The sequence below is a fragment of the Entelurus aequoreus genome, linkage group LG24, assembly GCF_033978785.1.
Source record: "Entelurus aequoreus isolate RoL-2023_Sb linkage group LG24, RoL_Eaeq_v1.1, whole genome shotgun sequence".
NCBI lineage: Eukaryota > Metazoa > Chordata > Actinopteri > Syngnathiformes > Syngnathidae > Entelurus > Entelurus aequoreus.
The window spans coordinates 11,660,641-11,679,644 of record NC_084754.1 but is presented as its reverse complement, the minus strand read 5'-3'; the positions used below and the strand labels follow the sequence as shown (position 1 = coordinate 11,679,644).

At 36.0% G+C, this 19,004-nt stretch overlaps 1 protein-coding gene across 3 annotated transcripts in view; it reads left to right on the top strand.

Moving 5' to 3' along the window:
• ttc38 (tetratricopeptide repeat domain 38) overlaps window positions 1-19,004 on the top strand; it is a 46,921-nt gene that overhangs the window by 845 nt on the left and 27,072 nt on the right. For all 3 annotated transcript variants that reach the window (XM_062035782.1, XM_062035781.1, XM_062035780.1), the window contains exons 3-10: window positions 1,638-1,719; window positions 5,664-5,835; window positions 8,793-8,966; window positions 12,533-12,608; window positions 16,199-16,318; window positions 16,459-16,518; window positions 16,744-16,782; window positions 18,476-18,557. In XM_062035782.1, coding sequence (XP_061891766.1) covers window positions 1,638-1,719; window positions 5,664-5,835; window positions 8,793-8,966; window positions 12,533-12,608; window positions 16,199-16,318; window positions 16,459-16,518; window positions 16,744-16,782; window positions 18,476-18,557 — 805 coding nt within the window. The remainder of the gene's footprint in view (window positions 1-1,637; window positions 1,720-5,663; window positions 5,836-8,792; window positions 8,967-12,532; window positions 12,609-16,198; window positions 16,319-16,458; window positions 16,519-16,743; window positions 16,783-18,475; window positions 18,558-19,004) is intronic.

The following is a 19,004-nucleotide window of genomic DNA, read 5'->3' as shown; positions in this document are numbered from 1 at the left end:
ATATATATGTATATGTATATATATATATGTATATATATATATATATATGTATATATATATGTATGTATATATATATATGTGTATATATATATATATATATATATATATATATATATATATATGTATATATATATATATGTATATATATATATATATATATATATATATATATATATATATATATATATATATATATGTATATATGTATATACATATATATATATATGTATATATGTATATACATACTATGTAAATTAGTTGGAATTTCACAAGAAAAAGGTCACAGTTTAACAACAAAATTTGTGCAATATTATGATAAAAGTTGGAATTTTTACTCAATAACAGTTGCACTTTTACAAGAAAAGCTTAAAATATTTGCAATTTTATGAAAAAAGTCGTAATTTTAATCGACAAAAGTCACAATTCTATAAGAAAACTGTAAACTTTTGGCGATATTATTATAATAACAGGAATTTCCCTTGGCAACATTATGACAAAAGTCATAATTGTACTCCAAAAATGTCACTATTTTACGAGAACAACAAAAAAAATTGCAATATTGTGATACAAGTCAGAATTGTGTATGACAAATGTCACCATTTTGCATTAAAAAGTAACAATTTTACATGAAAAAGTAATACATTTACTAGAAAATTTTGCAGTATTACAGAAGCAGAAAGAATATAAGAAATTGTTCCCAATTTTATAAGTAAAAAGTCGACACATTGTGAGAAAAAGACTGCTTTTAATTATTTTATTTTTTTGGGAATTTTTTTGTGTGTAATTGGTTTTTAATCTTCATTATTTAGATAGGCTCCAGCACCCCCCGCGTCACCGTAAGGGACAAGCGGTAGAAAATGGATTGATGGATGGTTGGATTATTAACTTTAAGTTATTACAGTATGTCTCTATATAGATATTTATTTAATTTTTTTAATTAATTTTAGCCAAAGGGGGCGCATTTCAATTTTCTTGCACACACTTGTTATTACATATGTTGGCCAGAGGGGGAGCACTTCACCTTTTTACACACTTGTTATTTCATATGTTGACCAGAGGGGGAGCACTTTTAAAACCGACACAGTCAATTTGAAAAATCCCTCCTTTTTGGGACCACCCTAATTTTTATAGATTTCACCACCAGGGGTGCAAATTGGACATTCTCTATTAGATGCAATGGTTTTCCGTATTGGGACCATGATTTATGTCCTAACTTGTCCTCATATGGAAGGTACTTTTCCTTGTTGATGGCTCAAGAAGGGTAGAAATACAAGAACACACACACGCACACACACACAGAGATAACAAGATAACAATGTTCACTATGCTTGTTATCACATATCAAAGTCTTTAAGTATGATAGATTAAGTTACATGTGCTCAGATGTGCTTTGCCCTGGTTAACATACAGTATATTGAATTCATATTTAGTTACAGTTCCTAAACTTGCAGTAGTTTTCAATAAACCAACAAAAACAACTAAATAACTCATTATTATTGTTCCATGCATTGGCCACCTATTGGAAGCTTCTATGTTTAAAATAAAGGCAATTTTTAATAAGATGTTGAGTAATTTTAATTGCAAGTTGGTAATAAAAATGTATAAGTCGTGTAATTGTGTCATTGTTTGTCTTCTAGTATGCAACATGGCGCAACATTGAAAGCATTGGAGGAGTCGAAGGGTGCTTTTCTGCTATCAAAGTGGCAGATCCTAATTTTGGTAATATGATATCTTCTAATTTTAATGATTTTTACAGGCAACACACCCCGGCGGGACTTTAGACAAAAGCAAGGACATTTTGGTAACATATTGCAGCGATTAATTCTCTAAACACGTTTTTTAGGCAGTCGCTAGCAAGAATGCTACGAGTGCATCGTCAACAAGCAGTGAAAGACAATGTGTGTATATATATATATATATATATATATATATATATATATATATATATATATATAGTATACACACAGTATACGTGTGTATATATACATACATATATATCATATACATACATATGTGTCAGCATATAATTTGCATAATTGTTGATGATGCATATGTGTGTATATATATGTATATATATATATATATATATATATATATATATATATATATATATATATATATATATATATATATGTATGTATATATATATATATATATGTATGTATATATGTGTGTGTGTGTATGTATGTATGTATATATATATGTATATGTATATAAATGTATATGTAAATGAATGTATGTATGTATTTACAGTATATTTGTATGTGTATGTGTATATGTACAGTCGCAATCCAAAGTTTACTTACACTTGTATAGAACATAATGTCATGGCTGTCTTGAGTTTCCAATACTTTCTACAACTCTTATTTTTTTGTGATAGAGTGATAGGAGCACATACTTGTTGGTCACAAAAAACATTCATGAAGTTTGATTCTTTTATGAATTTATTATGGGTCTACTGAGAATGTGACCAAATCTGCTGGGTCAAAAGTATACATACAGCAATGTTAATATTTGGTTACATGTCCCTTGGCAAGTTTCACTGCAATAAGGCGCTTTTGGTAGCCATCCACAAGCTTCTGGCAAGCTTCTCGTTGAATTTTTGACCGCTCCTCATGACAAAATTGGTGCAGTTCAGCTAAATTTGTTGGTTTTCTGACATGGACTTGTTTCTTCAGCATTGGCCACACGTTTAAGTCAGGACTTTGGGAAGGCCATTCTAAAACCTTAATTCTAGCCTGATTTAGCCATTCCTTTACCACTTTTGATGTGTGTTTGGGGTCATTGTCCTGTTGGAACACCCAACTGCGCCCAAGACCAACCTCCGGGCTGATAATTTTAGGTTGTCCTGAAGAATTTGGAGGTAAACCTTATTTTTCATTGTCCCATTTAAAGCACCAGTTCCATTGGCAGCAAAACAGGCCCAGAACATAATACTACCACCACCATGACGAGACAAAGATTGAGCTCTTTGGTGTGAATGCCAGGCATCATGTTTGGAGGAAACCAGGCAAGGCTCATACCATCCCTACAGTGAAGCATGGTGTTGGCAGCATCATGCTGTGGGGATGTTTTTCAGCAGCGGGAATTGGGAGACCAGTCAGGATAGAAGGAAAGATGAATGCAGCAATGTACAGAGACATCCAGGTGCTGCAAAGTGGAATGGGCAAAACTGCCAAAAGATAGGTGTGCCAACCTTGTGGCATCTTATTCAAAAAGACTAGAGGCTGTAATTGCTGCCAGAGGTGCATCAAAAATTATTGTGAAAATGCTGTGAATACTGATTTTTTATAATTTTTTCATTTGCAATAAATTTGAAAGAAAAAAAAATAAATTTTCTTCATCATTATGGAGAATTGTTTGTAACATTTTGAGGACAAAAATTAATGTATTCAGTTTTGGAATAAGGCATAACATGCACCTAGGGATACATTGATTGGCAACACTAAATTGGCCCTAGTGTGTGAATGTGAGTGTGAATGTTGTCCGTCTATCTGTGTTGGCCCTGTGATGAGGTGGCGACTTGTCCATGGTGTACCCCGCCTTTCGCCCGAATGCAGCTGAGATAGGCTACAGCTCCCACCGCGACCCCGAAAGGGACAAACGGTAGAAAATGGATGGATGGATAACATTACAAAATGTGGAAAAAGTGAAGTGCTGTGAATACTTCTCGGATGCACTGTAGCATTTGGCATCACTGTGACTGCGGTGGGAGACGAGGAAAGACCGGTGTGTCGTTTTTTTTTAATGTTGATACGGCTACAATGTTATGCAGAGGTGTACTTACAACAATTTTATAGAGAAATTATACTCTTCGTACTATTCAACCCTGGACAGTGGACGGGCGCTTCTTCCAAAGATTGGGCGTAACAGAAAATAAATGAGAAACACTGGTTTAGGCAATCCGGTCCACAGAATGACTAGTTTATTGCGCGTAATGTTTGACTTACAGTGACGAAGAAGGTAATGACAACTAAAGCACAATTTTGCCAAAACCGTTCGTAAAAAAACAGATCGTACGTTCCAGTGTTTTTTCTTCCTTCAAAAACTTTTGTCAAACAACAACTTTGCTACTTTACTTGATGTCAAACAAGCACACATTTTATTTAAAATCTCAGATTGTGTATATGTTGTTTCCCTTAGATCCGCAATGTCAAAGTCAAGGCTCGCGGGCCAGATGTGGCCCGCAAGCCTTGAATGAATTATCCAAGGCCCCCGGGATGATATTTGATTAGTACCGTATTTTTCGGACTATAAGTCGCAGCTTTTTTTCATAGTTTGGCCGGGGGTGCGACTTATACTCAGGAGCGACTTATGCGTGAAATTATTAACACATTACCGTAAAATATCATACAATATTATTTAGCTCATTCACGTAAGAGACTAGACATATAAGATTTCATGGGATTTAGCAATTAGGAGTGACAGATTGTTTGGTAAACGTATAGCATGTTCTATATGTTATAGTTATTTGAATGACTCTTACCATAATATGTTACGTTAACATACCAGGCACGTTCTCAGTTGGTTATTTATGCGTCATATAACGTACACTTATTCAGCCTGTTGTTCATTATTCTTTATTTGAAATTGCCTTTCAAATGTATATTCTTAGTGTTGGGTTTTATCAAATAAATTTCCCCAAAAAATGCGACTTATACACCAGTGCGACTTATATATGTTTTTTTCCTTCTTTATTATGCATTTTCGGCTGGTGCGACTTATACTCCGAAGCGACTTATACTCCGAAAAATGCGGTATTAGAACCGGCCCAAAGGCCCCAGCTGCCTGCTGCTGTTTTGCACGCACCAATACTCCATCAGTGTTGGCGCTAGGAATTTTCAAAATGGGGTCCCAGGGACTCCATCAAGTCATAAAAATGGGGTCCCACAGTACATTTTTGGGGTCCCACTTTTTTGTAACCGTTTTGAAAACAAATGATAAACGTATTCATTCCTCTGTTGTATCTCACATTCTATATTGTGTTTTGGAAAAAGGTTGTCATAAACGTTACTTAATTCATTTTTTTTTAAATACAAAAGAAAACACATTTTTAGGCATATGTAAATTCTATTCACTTATAAACATTTATTCACTTTCTTCTTTCCTTCATGGATCTAAACTTTACGGCCGCCGGTATTATTTGCTATATTTTTATTGTAATATTTTCAGAAAGTGTTTGTTCTATTTTTGGCCAAAGTAAGACAAAGAAAACAATCTGAAGTTGTCTTTATTTTTTAGTTTTAATGCCATGATTTTAATAGTCTGGCCCGCCTGTTCACGGATTTTCCTCCATGCGGCCCCTGAGCTTAAATTAATTTCACACCCCTGCCTGAGAAGAATTTAAGGCAACATTGAGATTAATGAGTAGGAAGTCATTAATATCCTAATCCACTAAATAAGAATAGTACAACAAAAACAACAGTGTTGCAATAAAGCAGACACGCAGAAAAGTGTTTTATTTTGTTGGTTATACTCTACCATCAAAACAAAGCTTGTTTACCAATTGAATATACAGTATAAATAACACGGTAACCCTGAATTGTCAACACACAAAATGAATACTAAGACAACTAATTTCAGCAATAAAAATGTCCAAGAAACATTATTGTGCAGTGGGAAAGTCCAAAAAGCAACGCCTGTTGTGATGATTCTCCCCGCAGTGATGGGACATGTGATGAGCACAGGCTTGGAGCTGGTGGGAACGGCCACCTCGCCCCGCCTCAACCAACGTCTGGCCAGCGCTGTGAGGAATACCGTGGAGCTGGCCAACAGTCAAAACATCACACAGAGAGAGAAGCTCCACGTCAAGGCCATGGAGTTCTTCTCACATGGGTAAGCTTCAGGGTCATGTGATCAGGATCAGGCTTCTTGTTTGGGGGATTTAGGAATGTTGTTAGTTACGAAAAGGGTCCTTCAGTATAAATAACACAAGCACCAACTTTTAATGGGATCTATTGTAGAAATACAACAACACAGAAAGTAATGGCAATAGATGCCATTATGCTTGCATGAGTTTGGTGTGGATGAACTGAAGAGCCCCGACCTCAACCACATCAAACACCTTTGGGATGAAATAGAACCAAGGTTACAAGCTTGAAGGTTTCCGTTCGTTTATTGACTATCACAAATAGATTTGGCGCTATTTGTTTGCAAAAAAGCATGATAAAGCACCTGGTCTGCCAGAGAATAAGAAGATTGAGTCAGTGATATCAATGTTACCAACTTAGCGCCAAAAGAAGTGACAGGATGAAGGTCATTTGTAGTTCTACACATATTCGCTTTGTATTCCGTATTTTTCTAAATAGATTTCGTATTTTGCAACAAATAGATTGCAGTCCTTTGGGAAACACCAACAAAGATTTATTAAGTATTTGAATTAAATTAATTTACATAATTTGAATTTGAAATTTAAATTGGCTCCATTCGACCAGAAATGGAATTGAAATCACTAGAAGTGAAGGTAAATTTATTGCAACTCAGAGCATTTTCTTATGGCTAAATAACAGGAAGAATTTATCACATTTAACAAAGGTTTTGGCCTAAATATTAAAAATTATTTACTAACACTAAAATTAAACACAAATTTCCTCCACTTTGATTACAGAATTGCCTTTATTGTCATTATAAATATGTACAGTGATATGTTGCTTACACTTCTCGTTTTCTTGTGGAAAAATATTAAATCATTAAAATGCAATATAAAAGTAGCTTACAAAACTTAACTTAATACAAAACAGACACAAAAACAACCAAAATGACCTAAGATACTAAGCAGTGCTAAAATCCAAATTTAATTGCGACTTGATTTCAACGTTCCAAAGCGTGTAAAACTGAAACGTGTCCTCTATTGTGATATAATACAAACACCAAAACCAGTGAAGTTGGCATGTTGTTTAAATCGTAAATAAAAACAGAATACAATGCTTTGCAAATCCTTTACAACCTATATTCAATTGAATAGACTGCAAAGACAAGATAATGTTCGAGCTTGTAAACTTTATTTTTTGCAAATTTTAGCTCATTTGGATTTTGATGCTTGCAACATGTTTCAAAAAAGCTGGCACAAGTGGCAAAAAAAGACTAAAAAAGTTGAGGAATGCTCATCAAACACTTTGGAACATCCCACAGGTAAACCGGCTAATTGGGAAGAGAAATCTTGTTCGTTGGTTGACCTTTTTGATTACCTTGGTTGCCATTTTATCACAGAAAAGGTTAGCCTCTAGTATGGAACCTAGGTAGGTGACCTCATCTTTCCTGGTGATAACAATGTCACCCACTTTAATAGTGAAGTCACTGACTTTCTTAAGGTTGATTTGGGACCCAAATAGGATGGATTCCGTTTTACCTAAGTAAGCTAAGTAGAAATATCCATAACTCTTCGTTTTATACCTACAAAACTGGCCAAAATGCTAATGTATTAAAACTTAGCATGCTTGCAAGATAGTGCCAAGTTACAATATTCATGACTTTTAGTGTTATACTTACAAAAGTGGATAAAATGCTAACATGCAAACACTTAACATGCTAGCAAGATAGAGCCATTTCTATCTCACCTAAACGTCCTTACTTCAGGTCCTTTAGGTGTACTGCTGATATGTCCCAAAACCTTTGTCCAGGTGCTGCGTTGCAGAAAGAACACTGTGACCCAAATTAGAGATAAGGGTCACATGCTGTATGTGAGCGAGAAAAAAGATGGTCGTTTAACATTCTTCTGACTCCTGAAGATCATAAGCAGTTAAAAATAGAGAGAGTTTCACGGGGGCTGCTATTCATTAGCTTGAGTCTGAGTGCTCCAATTCTTTGTGATACTTACTTATGTGAAGGTCAAGGTTTATATACGATTTTTGCTGTTACTTAGTATGTAATAATCACACAATAATAGACAGTAGACAAACTGTCTTTCTTGTCAAAAATGTTTAGGTAATAAAAATAAAACAATTTAAAACTTACTCCAGCTTCCCAAGCTGCTGAAAAGAGGTTTAAAAAAATGTACAATATCCAGTCTGCAGGATAAAAGAGCGCTTAAATGTATGCAAAATGTTTTATCTTTTATTTTGGATTGAAGATATCAATTTGTTGTATTATGTTTTTTTGTTAGATTTTGTTATACGCTAGTGTCCACCTTTGTCTTGTACTGTGATTTCCATAAACTCTCATGTTTCATATTTTGACTTGTTATGCATAAAAAAGACATAACTTTGCTCCCTACGGCATGTTGCAATCTTAATTGTTGTTTAGTATAACCACAAGTATTAACACGGCATCACTTTGATTTGACGATACCATAAAAACGTATTTATACGAAGGGTGGGTTTGATATAAATGAATGGATGATTTATTTTAGCAATGTAGTTCATCTCAAATTTATTTTGAATACATCAAACTGCAGAAGCCATTTTCATTATTTAATATGAGGATAAATAGTTTTATGGGAAACACTTTTAGTCATGTATTGCGTATTTGCATACCTGATATCCTTCATTCACCAGCCGGTTGATATACCTTGAATACCGCGACCCCGAGCAGTAGAAAATGGATGAATGGACAAGCGCTATATCAATAATAAGATGCTTTGTTTTGATTGACACTGTAACAAAAGTCCTATATGTTGTATATTGTTGCATACAGTTGTGTAGTTGGAAGTATATTGTATGTACCTTGTATGTACCTTAGTTAGGCCAAAAACGCTCTAGAATAAATCATCAAGAAAACTGGTTGTTTTAGGAGATTTTGATGTCCAACAACACTGTTGCCTTTTTATGTTTAACACTGGCTCGTGTTTTTGGTAGGAATTTTCCCAAAGCGTGTGATACTTGGGAAGATATTCTGGTTGATCATCCCACAGACTTGCTTGCCCTCAAGTTTGCCCATGATAGCTACTTCTACATGGGAGCCCAAACACAGATGAGGGATTCGGTTGCTCGAGTGCTGCCTTACTGGAAGCCACACATCCCTTTGTCCAGGTAAGCTGTTTTTACACTCATGGGAAATACAGTACTAAATGTCTACTGGATCATAGAGAAAAGTTAAAAATTTGACCTCACACTTAACACACAACAACAACACAAAGTGGTTCCAGAACCTTTTCTGTTGGACATCCTTTACAGGAATACAATTGGATTTTGTTGTTGTACATTCCTAAAATGACTTTGGGTTACTGTGACATCCAACATTTAGTTTTGCCAGCTAAACTTAGTTGCTGCTTGAAGAAAAAAGCAGATTTACCAAAGAGAAATATAGGAATATGATTTCAAGCTGCATATTGAGCTAAAATAATTCACAAAGCTCTAACTCATAATTTTTTTTTCACTAACTGCAATCTTTTAAAGGAATTTTTATGAAGGCAAACACTTTCAATGTCCTAAACTATTGATTGTGGAATATGGCAGAGATCCACTTGAAACTTTAATCTAGCTCATGTGAGCAGGCTACTGAATAAACACATTTTGTTGTAAATTACACAAATAATATTTATATACGGGGAAATTTGAATTTTTTTCTGTCCATCTGTGTTAGCCCTGCGTGATGAGGTGGCGACTTGTACAGGCTGTACGATGCTTTTTGCCCGTGTGCAGCTGGAATAGGCTCCAGCCCCCCGCCACCCCGAAGGGGATGAGCATTAGAAAATGGATGGATAGATGGAGAATCACCCACCTCTTCTAAAGTTTTACGTGTCATTGTAGCAACTAACTTTTCAAGTCAGTTTTGGCCACGCACATCCACCTTCTTCTTCACTTTCTTCCTGGCACGACCATTTGTTTTTTACCATTTCTTTATTTATTACCGCCTATGTTCAGTTCTCGGAGATGTTACGAACATAGTCGGACCCCAAAGCAGAGAAGAAACAGTCGGCCAGAATAAGAATGTTTAATAACAAAAAGCCCACTAGAGGAGTGGAAAAAAATTACAAAAAGTGTAATCAAAAAAGGAGAGGAGAAACAAAAGACGCACTCAAAAGGAGTGGGGAAAATACAACTGAACAATACGGGGACAGAGCCACTGCAAAGGTAAGTGTGAGGAGACCAAGAAGGAAAATGATGTTCACCAGGAAACGCCAAGCGAGTGGAAGAAGTCCTGGGAGGTGAGTGAAACATCAACAATCAACTGGCACTGAGACGACTGGCAGGGAGGCTTAAGTAAGCCAAAAGCAAATTGGCAGCAGGTGTATGTGGGTGGCTCTGCCCCGGAACTCCAAAACCAGGTACTGCAGAGAAGGCCAAAAAGGAGGCAGCAGAGCAACCAAACACATAACAGGAGACACGGAAATGGCTGGCTGACAATAGCTCTGTCTTTGCTCGAAACACGAGAAAAAAGCAAGTTTTAGTGATTTGGTCAGACTGTTCCGAGCTCTTTACGTCTGTCGGTCCATGTGCACGACTAAAAGCGAACTGCAGAGAGCCTAACGCCACATTTGCTTCATTGCGCTGGAAGCCTTTCTCTCTTTAAAAAAGCTGCCATTGTCATCTTAAATTTTGAATATTGCTGTCTGTGGGTATAAAATGGACATGCTGCCTCCGATCCAGACAACCCAGTGCGTGTGGCTTACGTCATCACAACAATTGGTATCGTCAACGTTGTTCTTCTTTTGTACGTACGTCTTTTTTTGGAGACCAAATTTTTGGTGCATCACTAGTCAGTATTGCGCAAACAATCAATTTATACTGTAACTACCTTCCGGTGTTAATGTTTGTTTGTCTGTCATGGTCTGTAAACACACCGTATCGGCAGAGAATGAGGAAGTGTTGTGTGTCTAGCGTCAGACATTTGTGTGTCTTCTTCTGGACGCTACAAAACATTGTATTACTTTATTTTGTTTTCATGTAAAAAACTATGTATTTTATTTTGTTTTCAAGTAAAAAAAATAAATAATTTTTTAAGTGTGTCGGCTAATATGTTTCCATGGCGCACTGCCACAATCGACTACATTAAAAGGAAACCCTGAGGTCTGACAGACGTTATTTCTACTAAATAATCGCATTGTTCAATGATAGCCTCACGGTCCAAACGTGGTTGATATATGGTCAAGCCCTACTTTTCTTTAACTTACAGAGACACAGCAAGTAAACGATGTGCATTTTGATTTTTAATAGTTAATTTAGAGTAGCGTTATGGTCCTTTTATCCTCATCTCAATGGATTTTTCCAGGTGTCTCAATTGAAGTGATCAGAATAGATTTGATGGTTTTGTGGAGGTTTATTTTATAATTTTATTATAATGCAGCTGAGATAGGCTCCAGCACCCCCCGCGACCCCGAAAAGGAAAAGCGGTAGAAAATGGATGGATGGATGGATGGATTATGTTCGGTGTACACTACATCCAAACTTCAAGTGCAATATAATGTTTCACTTTCTTGGGGCGCTGGACTTATTGCAGCTTTAGATGTGGGTAAAAGTACTTAATGGGAGAATACGCGAAAGACCAGATTTGACGGGGAATGTTCACATTCAAGGGTGTGCAGAGGCAGACTTAAGTCGAGGCAGAGAATGTTGCACAGCCAGAATCTGCGCAGTTGCACATTTTTTTTTCACTTCAGCTAATGGGAGAATAGGGCAATGAATGCGCTGAATTTTAGAAATGTAATTTTGTTTACGGTACGTAACATGGAGAATGACAATGACTATAAACCTTTAAACCTTTCTAAGTCACCAAAATAGTTTTTTTTGTTATACGGTACTTAAGCATCTGCAATTCATAAGAGCTTGGTCAAAATTGTTACATGATTCTCGTCAGTTCTCCACATCTCACATGTTGTTTATTCATCTTACTAATCAGTGACAGCTACGTGGGGAAAGGCACGTTGATGGGAAATGCTTATTTTTAAAGTAGTGCCCACGAGGGAATAGTTGTTTCGTTCCAGAGTCAGCAAGTGAAAATGTGATCCCAGGAGTTAAACGTGGGTCACAAGGAAAGTAATTCTTACAGAGAGGTGTTTTTCATATCAGAGCCTCACACTCATAGGGGTGGTGTTTTTTTTACCGGTAATGGAGAAAATGCTTGTGAGAAGCATCGTTACTCGCTGCTTTGCAGCACTGGATGCTTTTACCAACATCATGTTGGGAGTGAAAAGGCACAGAAGAATGTTGTCTGCAGAGAGAGGAGGAAATGAGGTAGCTCATCTTTTAAGTGCCACTTAACTCAGTGTGACACTCGCTAAGGGTGTTTTTACCCTCAATCTTCTGTCAATACTGATTCTTGCTTGTTTGGTTTTCTGCACACTGACATAATTTCAATCAAGAGTAGCCTCAACTAAAAAAAACTGATCAACAAACTCCAAAATCTTCCAAATCCTTCCAAGAAGAGTGGAAGCAGTTATAGCTGAACTGAAGCGACCAACTCCAATGTCCCAATGTTTTGTGTCTGTTTTGAGACAGATCAAATGTTTCACTATTATATAAATGCAAATTAGATCTTCGTTATCCGCTGTCATGGCCTTGATCCTAAGAATTCAAAACCCTCCATGATAAATTAAATTGGTGGCTGGATTGTGTTCCAACTAACGAGGAGCATCTTGTCTTTTATGTGCCCTAAGCTATCTGAAGGGACTGTATTCTTTTGGTCTGCTGGAGACTCATTTCTATGACCAGGCTGAGAAAGAAGCAATGGAGGTGAGAAGGTCTTCTTCATCCTTTTTTAATGTGTGTGCCATTCGTGCTGCATACTCTGTTGAACGTGTCACATTGCTTTCACAATTAATTTACTTTTGATGGCCAATAATGACTCGCTCAGACCTCAGGAGTACCAATTTGCCCCGGGGAAATAAGTTATGCATACTAACAACCTCTGAAATGGAATTCCATCCATTTGGGTCACTGATTAACCTTCTATTTGTTCTGTTTGTTGAAGTTATAGAAATCTGTCAAACTATGACATCATAAAACCCTAATAACCATGCAATAAAATGTTCAAATAACAATTTCATATTTCTAACAGCTATACACTTGTACAAGTGAGTTAAAGACTTACTATTAAGACATAGATACAGTGGGTCTGGGTTAGTTTTAGCCTCATTTGTTACTTAAAGCGGAAGTGAGGAATGACCTTATTAGTCAGAAAGAGATGATACATTATTATCTGCTTACAGATTATACCTGGTGGTTGTTCAAACATACTGCAGCAAGTCCTGGATAAACTAACCAACCCCCACACCATAATGTTTCAGTCACACGCAGGATTCTCTTGGGAATGAGGCAAAACCAACCCAGACAACACGGTAGTCGATGATGGGGAATGACAATGTGATCCAAAAATTATTGAGTCTAAGACACATTTTAAAGGGTTTGACCACTTCCAATATTTAATTGTACACATTGAACTGGGATTTTATGAGGTACAATAACTATTTTTCTGCTATGCTGACAGTTTGTGTGACAATTCTGAATTTTACAACATTGATTTCCTCGGTACATGAAGTGCTAAGACTTAGTTGTGTTTGTGCAACAGCGCTTTAACTCAAGCTTTAGTGGAAATTAACACTGAGGTCATTCACACTGTTTGCAGAACACATGAAGGATGTATAAAAAACAGTAATACAAATATTAGAGAGAGATCAACTACAGTTGAACCGCAATTTACAAACCTAATTGGTTCTTCTAACAGGGTTTGTAAATACAAAAGTTTGTATATTGAAGCAAATTTCTCAAGAAGAAACAATGAAATAATGAATAATAAAGTCCAGCTTCGACAACAGTCCATATTTAAGCAACGCTTTGTACACTTTGAACTGGGGTTAGTATAGTACCGCGATACTAATGAATCATATTGAGTACTATACCGCCTCTAAAAAGTATCGGCCCCCCCCCGCCCCCATCATCGTCACATCGTGTCATTGCTGTTTTTTTATAAGCAAACGAGCATGTTCCGCAGCGCACAATCATGGAGTACTTACAAGCGTGTGTAGACAACAAAGGGAGAATGGACGCATTTTGGCTTAAAAACTAACGATAAAGGTGAAACGCCCTCAGGAAGAGGTCTTTTAAGACATGGCTTGCTAGCTAGCGGCTAAAGTCCGTCTGCAGTGTTGTAGCTACTTCTAAATCACTAATCTTCGTCTCCATGGCGACAAATAAAGTGAGTTTCTTACAAGTATCATCCCTGCAGGACGAGGAATAGCTAAACATGCTTCATTACACACTGTAGCTCACCAGCGTCACAATGTAAACAAACGCCATTGGTGGATCTACACCTGACATCCACTGTCAGGAGCGTATCTAGTTGATACTACTATGATTACATCAATATTTTTCAGCATCACAAAATCTTTTTTCGTTTGAAAAAAATTATATTATGTTTATTAAGGTGGCGACTTGTCCAGGGTGTACCCCGCCTTCCGCCCGATTGTAGCTGAGATAGGCTCCAGCACCCCCCGTGACCCTGAAAGGGACAAGCGGTAGAAAATGGATGGATGGATTATTAACTCAGGAAATATGTCCCTGGACACATGAGGACTTTGAATATGACCAATGTATGATCCTGTAACTACTTGGTATTAGATTGATACCCAAATTTGTGGTATCATCCAAAACTAACGTAAAGCATCCATACAACAGAAGAATAAATAATTATTACATTTTAACATAAGTGTAGATAGAACATGTTAAAAAAGAAAGTAAGCAGATATTAACAGTAAATGAACAAGTATATTATTAATTCATTTTCTACTACTTATCCTTCCACTTGTCCTTAATAATTTTCACAAAATAATAGAATGGAAATTGACACAATATGTTAAGCATATGTCAGCTGCTGAATTAGGAACCTTTGTTTGCTTACTTACTACTAAAAGACAAGTTGTCTTGTATGTTCACTATTCTATTTAAGGGCAAACTTGCAATAAGAAATATATATCTTTAATGTACCGTATTTTTTGTTAAAGCCAATAATGCATTTTTTTGTGGTCCCCTTTATTTAGAAAAGTATCAAAGTATCGAAATACATTTTGGTACCGGTATAATAAAATCCACTTTACCTTGTTGGTTAATCTTCTTGCCGTACAGCCAGAGAAAGCGGGAAGGAGGAGGCAGTGTTGACAACGCCGTAGATACTTTCTAAATGTTTCGAAACACACATCGCTTGTCCATAGTTTTTTTTGGACTTGTATTGAGCTAACAAAACTAGAGAAATGCTGTAAAAAAAACAACAATGGTGCACTAAATGGGTGGAAGAAACGTTCGTACACTGAGACAAGGTTCGTACAACAAAGCAAATGTTTGTAGTTCCTGGATCAAAAAGTGTGTATGAAGGGTTCGTAAATCAAGGATGCACTTTACTTGCTTGTATCTCTGTGGTTGGCCTTAAACAGTGGAAGTGGCATGGTAAGGGAGAGAGAGACGGACGGGCTCATTGAAAAAAGCTGCAATGTTGAGACCACTACGGTGCTTTGCAATTACCATACTGTAATTTTCATATAAGCAGATTCTTTCACATGTTCAAGGATATGAGCTCTATTCTTGATGATGGTCACAACAGTCAATTAGGTTAGATCTGTGATGTCCAAAGTGTAGCCCACAGTTAATTTTTGTAACGCCCCACGGCACATTCTTAAAATATTATTACAAAAAAAACATAAAAAGTGGAATAAAGGAGCATGCGAACAAATGTAATGTAACAAGTACGAATATTGACATTAATAACACAAAGCTAAAATGAAGGCTGTTTTTTAAAAATCTATAATTCTGAATGCGAAAAATATAAAAATGACCCTCGCATCTTTAGATTTTTTTTTTTGTGCGGCCTTCAGTGGAAAACGTTTGGACACCCTTGGCTTAGAAGACCAAGTATGCTGCCAATGTTGGTCAGCATTTTTCCCCTTTCTGAAAATTTCGCAATGTTTAATTGTACTTCTATGATGGTGGGTTTTCTTTCCTTTGACACACTGCAATCAGAAGAGTATGTTTTATGCTTGGTAGATGTAATTAAGGGAAAAAAGTCAACAAAAAAGAACAAAAGTGACTTTGTCCTCCCTAAGTGTAGTGACGTAGATAAGTATTATTTCGCCAACATATTTATCACCCCTTTTTTTTTGTTTTTTTGTACAGTATTGTGTATTTATAGGACTGTGTTGCAACCATGAAATGTATCAAGAAGACCAGCTGTAGTGGGGTTAGGTGTAAAAATAACTAATAGTTGTAAAGGAAAGGTTTTGCATTTATCCACCTGTTTTAATGATTTAGACTGATTTCTGTCCCTCGGGGGGCAGGGACTTGCTCTGGTTCCAGGTGATGCATGGTCTGTCCATTCGGTCGCCCATATCTATGAGATGAAAGCGGAGGTGGACAAAGGCTTGAAGTTCATGGAGGGCAGGGAGAAAGACTGGAAGGTATAACCATTAACTTTCCCAAGGAAACATGTTACCTCTGATGAATCATGTTCAATAAGCCTGAACACTTCTTTTCTAATCGCTATCCAGTAAATGAAACCTTGGGGGAAAGTATTTAAAGATGTCTGATGTAATTGCAGGTGTCTGATATGCTGGCCAGCCATAACTATTGGCACTGGGCGCTGTACTTCATCGAGAAGGTAAAGAATTTAATTAATTTTCTCATTCAAGCGCAAAGTTGGCAGTGGAGTTGTTTCCAGAACTTGTATTTATGATATGTTTTCTCCGGGGTAATTTGAAGTCCACAGTTGAATGTATTGCAAGATTAATTTGCATCTGTGCCACACAATGTTATCAAGCTAGCATATCTCAAGTCTGATGTTATTTTGATTTATCTTTGTCACGCGCCACACTCCTCTCCACAGGGGCAATATGAGGCTGCACTGCAAATCTTTGATTCTGAGGTGAGTTTATTCTTTTCTAGCTTTCCATTCCATTCTTAAGCAAATGAGCTGAGTGTACGTGTTTAGAGGCTGGGGGATATTTTGATAAATAAGGTGACGTGCTAGATTACTTTTCTGACTGTTTTAATTAGGGTTCCACAAGGCTCGGTATTGGGACTAAGTTATTTATACTTTATTGAAATTATATTTGTTCAGTATCTAATACATTGAAATGTATTATGTTTGCAGATGATACAAATGTATATTGTTCAGGAGAAGACTTGAATGAAGTGTTGAGGATAATAGATGTAGAGTTGCTTCAGTTAAAAAAAAAGGTTTGATATTAATAAGTTATCATTAAATGATAAGAAAACTAAATTTATGGTGTTTAGTGGTGCAAGGACATATTGTGAAGCAAAATTAAATCAAGTGGAAATTGATAGAGTATATGAAACTAAATTTTTGGGAATAATAATTGATCATAAATTATGTTGGAAACCGCATATTGAATATATAAAGAGAAAAATATTCAAATCCATTGCTATTCTTTATAAAGTAAGACATACTGAATAAGAAATGTCTGCATATGTTATATTATTCTTTTATTTTTCCATATTTAACATATTGTGTTGAAGTTTGGGGAAATGTTTATAAAACAAACATAGACCCAATAATTAAACTTCAAAAAAGGGTAATTAGAATATTACACAAAGCGTGCTACTATGAACCTACCAATCCATTATTTATAAGTTCTAATGTGTTAAAATGTTCAGATATTGTGTTTTTAAAAACAATGGAAATTATGTTTCGAGTAAAGAACAACAGCCTTCTAACCTTTATTCTTAGGTTATTTAAATTAAGAGGAGAAAACTATAATTTACGGGGGATATTGATTTTTCAAATAGGTAGAGTAAGAACGAATATAAAATACAAATGTATTTCAGTTTTAGGCGTTAAATGGTGGAACAAGCTCAGTAATGAGTTGAAGACATGTAGTTCTTAGTTAAGGTTTAAGAAAGCCTTGAATGGTGAAATAATAGAAAATTATAAAATATAGTAATTACATTCATCCCATTGATTTTTTTTTTTTTGATGTTACAGGTAATCTTATTTTCAGTGAAGGTATAGGATAGGCAAATATAAGCCTTGGCTTCAGCCTATTCCTTTTGGGTCTTTCTTTTTCTTTTCTTTTTGTGTGTAAAAGTGTATTGTTAAATATGTATATTCTGTACTGTTAAACTGATCACACAAAATGGTTGATCATATGACCGAAATAAACTTATTTCATTCATTCAATTAAAACTTAGCATTGTTAATCTTGTAAAAGTACACTTTTTCATTCAGTTTCTCTATTAGATTGAAGTAAATGACTAATGTATGTCAGGAGTAAGTGAAAGGATTTTAAATTCATGTAGAGTTTGCAAACGATGATAATTATTTAATGTAGATGTTTCAAGAATAGATAAACAAATGTCATGCTCTTTTAAGTCATGTACCTTACAAGAACATTTCATAATGTCACTTCATGTTCTTTTGCATTAACACAACAGCAGTGCTTATGAGCTGAAGCTCATGAATGCTTAAAGGGGATTCCAGCAGGAGCCCAAGCATGTTGTTTCGCTTTTCTGTGTGCAATGTGAATGTTAATGTGTGAAACACTGTCCATATTTCATTCGTCACCGATGATAAAAGACAAATGCTAAATGTCCCGTAGATTTTCAAACGTTGTAAAGCCACAGGATCCATGTTGGACATGGTCGACGCCAGTTCACTGCTCAGCAGACTGGAAATGGAGGGTAAGACACATGCTGATTCTAAATCTTATTAAACCAAACATATGATTAAATACTACATGCTTACATGTGGTTGAGCTGAAGGACATTTTCATAAGGAAAATGATAAGGATTGCTTATTGGTTGGACCCCAAATGTGCAGAACAGACAAATGAAGACTTAATTAGATAAAAATACAAGATTAAAAAACAAAGAAGGTGATTCCAAAATGACAACAAGAAATTACAAAATGTAAAAAAGAGCACAGTGCCGAAAGTATCTAAATGAGAACAGCTGTGGCAACAGGACAGCTGAAGTGAAGCAACGAGGCGAGCAGGAATACGAATAGACAAAAACGTTTGTCATAAAATGGGAACAGTTACAAAAAGAATGGAAGCAAATACTTTGGCAAAGATGATGAGTACTGGAAGTGGAATGCAGCTCTCACAATAGTAGTAAGAAATAAGTAGT